General features: G+C 25.2%; 1 protein-coding gene across 1 annotated transcript in view; it reads right to left on the bottom strand.

Moving 5' to 3' along the window:
- The window catches only part of LOC117180246 (carboxy-terminal domain RNA polymerase II polypeptide A small phosphatase 1), a 26089-nt gene that overhangs the window by 8157 nt on the left and 10070 nt on the right, over nucleotides 1-7862 (bottom strand). The window contains exons 2-3 of the mRNA XM_033372638.1: nucleotides 4055-4479; nucleotides 260-445 (exon numbers count right to left, since the gene is read on the bottom strand). Coding sequence (XP_033228529.1) covers nucleotides 260-445; nucleotides 4055-4479 — 611 coding nt within the window. The remainder of the gene's footprint in view (nucleotides 1-259; nucleotides 446-4054; nucleotides 4480-7862) is intronic.

Raw genomic sequence — 7862 nt, 5'->3', positions numbered from 1 at the left:
GATTCATCATCTTAGCTAAAAATTCATTTATTTGGTTGAAAAATTATTTATTTTCATAAAAATTTAAATCTTTTGTGAAAAAGTAATTTTTTGTCGAAAATTTAAGTGTATTGTTGAATTTGGTTATAAATGCAACTGTTTGAATTTATTACCACATTGTCGTGAAAAATCACGCCATTTCTCCTATTTTGAGAGCACTTTGAGCTGTAAAGTCTGGTTAAAAAAAAAATTAATTAAAAACATGAACTTGAGAACTTACAGCATTGTCAGGATGAAATATGTAACTGGCAGGACTGTTATCGACAATGATGATTTGCTGTAAATCTCGGCCTAATTTATTCAAGTCCTTGACGTAATTTCCTCTGTGAAAGACACACGATTCTCTAAATAATCTTGCTCTAAATACTCCCCATCTGTCGAGCAAATCCGCCACTGGATCTGCATACTGGAATCAAATAATGTTCGAAATAATTAAAAATCATTCAAAGCTGAAAACCCATTAAAGGCCATCTTTAATTTCAACAAATAAATTGATTAAATGTAATAATAATTAGGGATGACAACTTTATACAAGTGCATAGTTTTAAAAAAGTCGTAAAAAAGTCAAACATTTCTGGGTTTTCCTGGTTCGCAAACATTTTTCGCAGATATTGAAACTTGTAGCTGATTTTTTTTTTAAATTTTAAGTATTCAAAACTGAACTTCAATTTAAAAAAGTGACTGTAACTCTTTGCAATTTAAAACTTTCAAAATTGCCAATATTTAAATATTACACTTGTCTAAATCGAACAGATTAGTATTTTTCTTTTAATGAAAACTTATTAATTTCGAAGTTAAATTAGTTCAATTCAAGGTTTCTCATTAATAGTTGCTCAATTGTTATTCATATATCAAAATTCAACACTTTCACTTAAAAACTAAATAATTAAACAATTCAATTTTTAGTATTTGATTTCTAATTGCGCATTTTAAACGAACATTTAAATATTTCTAAACATTACAAAATTTCAAATTGAGTGTGTTAAAAATGGATTATTTTAGACTGAATCAATATTTGGATAGAATATGAAATTGAATAAGAGCTTTTAATTATGAATATATCAATTTGTAATTATCTTAAAATTCGAAATAGTTCATAAAGTTTCAATCAGACGTTTACATTTTTTTAAATTAAAACCGATCAATTGTTAAAGTTAAAATCAATCAATTGTTTAATTTTGAAAAAACTCAGAATTTGCCTGTGAAATCAATTACTTTTCAATTTTTTAATACTCGGAACTAAAGTACAATTTAAAAAATCATTCATTCATTTATATTTACAGTTGATAATTTTGAAATGTTTTTTGTTAAAATTTTTCAATTTCAAACGCTTTTAATTTTTAATAGTTTAAAAAGTAAATTAACAAAGTGAGGATTTTTTTAATCTTATAAATTCCCTATCTAAGAGTCAATTGGATGACTATTAATTTGCAAAAAAATCGACTTTTTAAAAAACTTTTTATGAATTCAAATGTTTATTAAATTCTCATATAAAACTATGTAAATATAAAAATTTTTATACTTTTTTTATACAATATTCGTGTTTTCTGAAGTTTTAAACAGTTAAAAATATAAGTAAGTTAAAAAAGGAGTTTTCAACAGTAAAATTTTTAATTTTTCAATCGAATTTTGTATTGCAAACAAGTGTTAAAATTTGTATATTAACATAATTTTAACACCTGTTTTTAATACAAAATTCGATTAAAAAATTAAAAATGTTACTGTTGAAAACTCCTTAAAAGTAAGCATTTCAACTGATAATTTTTTTCGTCGATTATATTTCTAAAAGGGTCGTCATTGACAAATAATAATTTGTCAAATTAATAATCGTCAAATGGATTTTCAGATAGGGAATTTTTATAAGCTTAAAAAAATGCTCAACTTTGATCATCTTCTTGTTATAACAATTAAAAATTACAAGCGCTTGATATTGCAAATTTTGAAATAGAAAGTTTAAAGCTTATTAACTGTAAATATAATTAATTAATGGTTTTTTATAATTGAACTGTTTAACATTAAACAATTAATAGATTTTCACGTTAAAAATTGATAAGTTTCAATTCGAAATTTAAATCCAAACGTCCGATTGAAACTTTAGGAACTATTTTCAATTTTAAAATTACTTCAAATTAATAGATTCATTATTGAACATTTTTTAAATTTTAGATCATATCCAAATATTGTTCCAGTCTAAAATAGTCCATTTTTAACACATTCAATTTGAAATTTTTTAATTCTAAAAAAGTTTTTTTTTAATATTTAGAAATATTTGACTGCCCCATTTAAAATGCACAATTATTTCTAAGTCAAAGCGCTATTTTATTTATTTCAAACCCATTTTATTTTGAATTGAAGAATCACGAAATTGAATGATTTCAGATTAAAATTTCGAAAATAGGACAATGTCAAATTGATAAAAATGGAATATTTAAAGGTTCTTATTTTTAAAATTGAATGATTTAAAGTTCAAAGGAATCGAAATTGTACTATTTATAATTAAGAGCGTTCAAAATTAAATAATTAAGAATTTAAAATTTTTGAATTTGAATAATTTCCAATTTAAAGCGATAAAAATGTTAAAAATGGAAACTGAGAACTTAATTAAATCTTTTAAAGTAAAGCTTCTGAAATTCTAGAATTTTAAATTGCTATTAAATAATACAATTATAATTTAAAATTTAAGCTGATTATACATATTTTTCTAAAATGAAAAAAAAAATTGAATTATTCTTTTAAAAACTTTCAAAATCAATAGTAATTTTAAATGGGAAACATTTTTAAAAAATCACTTCGGTAATTCTAACTTAAACGAATGCGAACTTCATTTAAAACTGAAAAAAAACCTTAAGTCACAACAAGAGTAATATTAAAACTTTTTTTATCCTCAAACACTTTTAAAATTTCAATTATTTGAAATATATTTCAATCGCTTAAAAATTAATAATTTTCATATTGCTAATTATACTTTCCAAAATTCAATTTTAATTGCAATCTAGTTTTACATATGGAACTTCAGAACTCTAAAATTGTAACTATTTAAAACTACCAAAATTATTAAATTACTGGTGTATCAATTTCAGACAATTTATTAATTATATATTTTTTTTTTGAAACACAATTTTTACATTTTTAATCTCAAATAATTTAATTTTTAACACTTCCTTTAGAGTTATTATTAATTCTTGATATTTTTCAAAAAAATGTATTAAAAATCTGAAATGATTGATTTGTTCAAATCTTGAACCAAAAATCGGACAATTTTAAGATATTACATTGAAAATAGAAAAAAAGGAATACCAAAGAAGATTGCCGTAATTTGATTAGAATTATTAAATTCGAAACTATCAAGGCTTTAATATAAATTTTTTTTAATATTTCACAGCGGAATCGTCCTGAAATCTCGAAAATTTGAATTTGAAACTGCATTATTATGAAATTTAAAATGTGAAACCTAAGACTAATCCAAAAAGTTAATTTGAGAAAAAACTTTAGTTTCAAGGTCTGAAAGATAAAAGTATTTTAAAATTGTGAATTCAAAACTATAAATTTGAAATCAAATTATAAAAATGTTAAAGGTGATAAATATATTATTATGTAATAAATATCATATTATGTAGTATCAAGTAACATTCAAAACGAGTTGATAGATTTATTTACTAAAAAATGTGATTACTATTTAAAAAATCACTTATTCTAAAGACTTTGAAAATGATATGCTTTCAAATAGAAAACTCTCAAAACTTACAAAATGAACAAATTATGAAATACGGGTAATCCCCCAATTTACCGTTTATCTCCCGACTTTAAGTTTAGAATAGTTCAAATAAAAAAGAAATAGCAGCGATAAGTAGGAAGGAATTTAAGAGATTTAAAAAAAAATCCCAACTAGAAATAAAAAATAAAAAGTGAAAGTGAAATTCCGGTTTTTGTCGGTCTCCCGATCCAACCTGGACTTTCGTTCAAGAAGATGAAAATCTATCTGCGTAAAATATATGGTATTTAAAAGAAAAATCACCTTAGCTAAACTTGCAGTAAACAAGACACATTCGTACAATTCGCCCATTCTCTGCAAAAACTCATCGACGTAAGGCCTCTTTAAAACGTACACCTGGTGCACGGTTCCGTCAATCTCGACGGGAACAACAAAGTCCGCGTTATTGATCGGCTTGAACGAACTATGCACTAAAGTCTCATCCAAATCGATCACCATGCACTTTTTGTGCATATCCTGATGACGGACTGGCGGAAGGAGGAACCTGGGTGAGCCTGTGCCTGGAGGTGGCGAACCCCGACCCTCTGCCTGTAGAGAGCTCGTTTTTGAACTGGTGCCACGTCCTCTCCCGAGGCAGCACAGCAGAGAACGCAGGAGGCCTCGACGTGGCTTCTTGCTACCAGTCCCTGGACCATTCGTGGTTGCTTCATTCTCTCGTGGAATTTGCGCTGAAAAAGAAACAAAAAACAAATTAAATAGTGTCCTAATCTAATCTGAATCTGATCTAAGTCTAGTCTCTCTTGCCACACGTGTTTATTGTTTCAGATGATTGTACTGATATTTTACTGATATTACTGAAGGGCTCAGAGCGACTGTATTTTATTCAATATTCCTTCCTTATTTTTTTTTGCTTGAAAATCACGTTAATCAACTTTCAATTTAAATATTCAATTTTTTGTTGAAAATTCATCTTTTTCAGTTCCAAAATCAACTATTTTGTTCAAAATTCTTTTTATGCTGTTGTTGTTGAAGATTCATTATTTTCATTGAAATTTTATTTTTTGGTCCGAGAATTGGCCTACTTAGTTGAAAATTGATTTTTATGTTTGGTTGAAAATCAATTTTTTAACTGCAAATTTAAATATTACATTTTTTTTAATTCGTTGTTTTTTCTTTGGGTTGAACAGTCATTGTTTTCATTTCAAAGATCAACTATTTGTTTGGAAATTAACTCTTGTTTTGTTTTCAATTCAGAAAATAGAACTATTTTTTTTTAAATTTATCTTTTGGGTTGAAAATTTATCTCTCGGTAAACTTTTTTTGATTGAGATTTTTTTTAAACAAAACATGCTTTTATGACAATTAGAGAAAAATTAAATCTTTCAACGCGATTAAATATTGATGATTGTAACTAATTTTTTCAAAATTTTGTTTGTTTTGTTGAATTGCGAAATTATATAAATAAAAACTTGAGTTTTTATTTAAAATGTTCATTAGCCTATAAACTATCAAAATTCCTCATAATGTATTGCTTTTTTTCGTTTTCCAACTTAAATGCGAAGAGTAAATAGAAACCAAGAAGAAAATCTAACCATTTTTGTTTCAAAGATCATTCTTTTCGGTTGAAAAATATACTATTGAATTTTTGGCTTGGAATTATCTTTGTTGTTATTAAAAATGTTATTATTTGATTGGAAATTGAATTATTTTGTTAAAACTTCAACAATTTCGTTAAAAACCATACTTCTTGATTGAATAATTCTATTGGTCTCACACCTTGGTTGAAAATTCAACTATTTTTAAGAAAATTCGTCTTTTTGGCTTGAAAATTCAACAATTTGATCGAGATTTCTTTCTTGACTAACAACTTTTGTTGTTATTGAAAATTTAACTATTTTATCGAACATTCATCGTTTTGGTTTGAAAATTCACCACTTACTGTAGAAATTTCACCTTTTTTTAAGTTAAAGATTCAACTTTCTGTTTAAAAATTTATTTATTTCGGTTGAAAATTTCACTATTTGGTTGAAGATTCATTATTTCATTGAATAATTTATGTTTTTGGTGGACAATTTAAATACTATAGTAGAAGTTAAACGACTTCGTGTTGTGATAGAAAACTAATCTTCTTGTGGTTGAAAATTTTTTTTAATTAGTGTTTTTGGTTTAAAATTTGTATTTTTTTGTAAAAAGTCGAACCAAATTGTTAAAAATTCATTTTTTTGTTATTGCAGATTCATCATTTCAGTTGAAAACTCATGTCGTTGGTTGAAAATGTGACTGGTTTATTGAAAATAATGTTTTTTATTGAAAATGTAACTTTTTCATTTTTGGTTGAAAATGCATGTCTTTTGTTGAAATTTTTGGTGGAAAGAAAATTGTCTTTGTTGAAAATTCGTCTATTTGGTTAGGAATTTATATTTGTAAGTTGGCAATTTAACTATTTGGTTCAGAAATCAACTATTTTGTTGAAAACTTAACTCTTGTGTTGAAAATTAAACTATTTTATTCAAACTTTATCTTTTTTTTATGTCAAAAATTCTAATATTTTGTTCAAAATTCTCCTTTTTTGGATTTAAAATTTATTTGTTATGGTAGAAAATTCATCTTATTTTGTTGAAATAGATAAACAAATGATACATTTTTTAATTTTGATTTGAAATCATTTTATTCCGTTTATAAAAGATGATAGATTGAAACTGTTACAAGATTAAAATTCTGGTCAGGAAAATGAAGTTCTGCATTCACCCTGAGCTGTAAACTTCGATTTTTTTCAAATGAGAAACGTTCGCAATTTAAATTATTTTTAACTTCAGAAATATTCATTTTGAACCGAGTTTTGAACAATTTAAACTTTAAATTACTCAGCAATTTCGGCTTTAAGTTTGAAACTGTATCATTTAAATATAAACTAGATTTTCCTGATTTTCTCCCGGTCAATTCTTAATTTTTCCTGGTCAATTTAAGAGTTCAAAAGATTTGAATGATTTCGAAAGCTTTTTAGAGATTTCTGATTTAGGAAAGGAAATCTTGGAAAAGAATTACAATTATGAGTTTGAATATCCGATAATAATTTTTGGTCATAAGAATTAAAAATTCTAATTTGTAACAGAGAATTTTTGTAAACAAATTATAATTCTGAATTTGAACTGAGATCCTTTTTTAAATTCAGAATTAAAATTCTTTGCCGCAATTGCCGTTCCATGTCAAATTATAATTCTTTACCGGAAACTCCTTGTCTTAATGTAAAAATGATCATTCTTCACGGAAATTCTCTGTCCCGAACTCAAAATTAAATATTTTTTTTACTAAAATTCTATGTTGTAACTTAGAATTATAATTCTTGTCGTAAAATTCTTTGTTCCAAGTCGGGATAATTGTAATTCTTCACGTGATTTAAAAAAAATTATTCTATTTATTCCCTGTCCCACTCAAAATTATAATTATTTTAGAAAATTCCTTATTTCGAGCAAAAAAATATATGAAACCAATTTTTATTTTCATATTATAACATTTACTTGGAAAATACATATTTCTTTCAAAAATGATTTCATCAGAGATGGAAAAAAAGGTAGATTTGAAATTGAAATATAAATTCGCATCACCTTATGGAATAAATAATATAGACCCTGAAAAATAAATTAAATATTATATATATTATATTATATAAAAAATTATATAAAAAAATTATATATTATTTTATTATTATATTATATATTAGCGATTTCGAACAGGACTACACAGGAGAACCAATGTTACACGACTATGAATAGATGCCACAATCGATAATTATTAATGCATGCAAAAGTCTAAAAAGTTTAAGGGGCAACTAAACAAAGCAGGCACTTTTTGAGGTCAGTTATGTAATGCAAGTTTATTTAAAAAATCTCACATTTAATCTTCTCTTTTTAAAGATCTGAAAATCCCAAGCACATAATAAAATAACAAATCAGAAACGATAAACATGTCAAGATTTTGAATATTTAATTTTCTTCCATAAATTAAAACATAGTCAACAGACTGAACCGTGTTATTGGAAATGCGTTTGAATAAGGGACTCGATTCTAATTTAGATTCGTATCGTGATCCTTGCAAGTTTTTATTATTAAAT

Source organism: Belonocnema kinseyi, chromosome 9, assembly GCF_010883055.1.
Source record: "Belonocnema kinseyi isolate 2016_QV_RU_SX_M_011 chromosome 9, B_treatae_v1, whole genome shotgun sequence".
Classification (NCBI taxonomy): domain Eukaryota; kingdom Metazoa; phylum Arthropoda; class Insecta; order Hymenoptera; family Cynipidae; genus Belonocnema; species Belonocnema kinseyi.
Note: the sequence above shows the minus strand (reverse complement) of the source record. Positions and strands in the feature narration are given on the sequence as shown.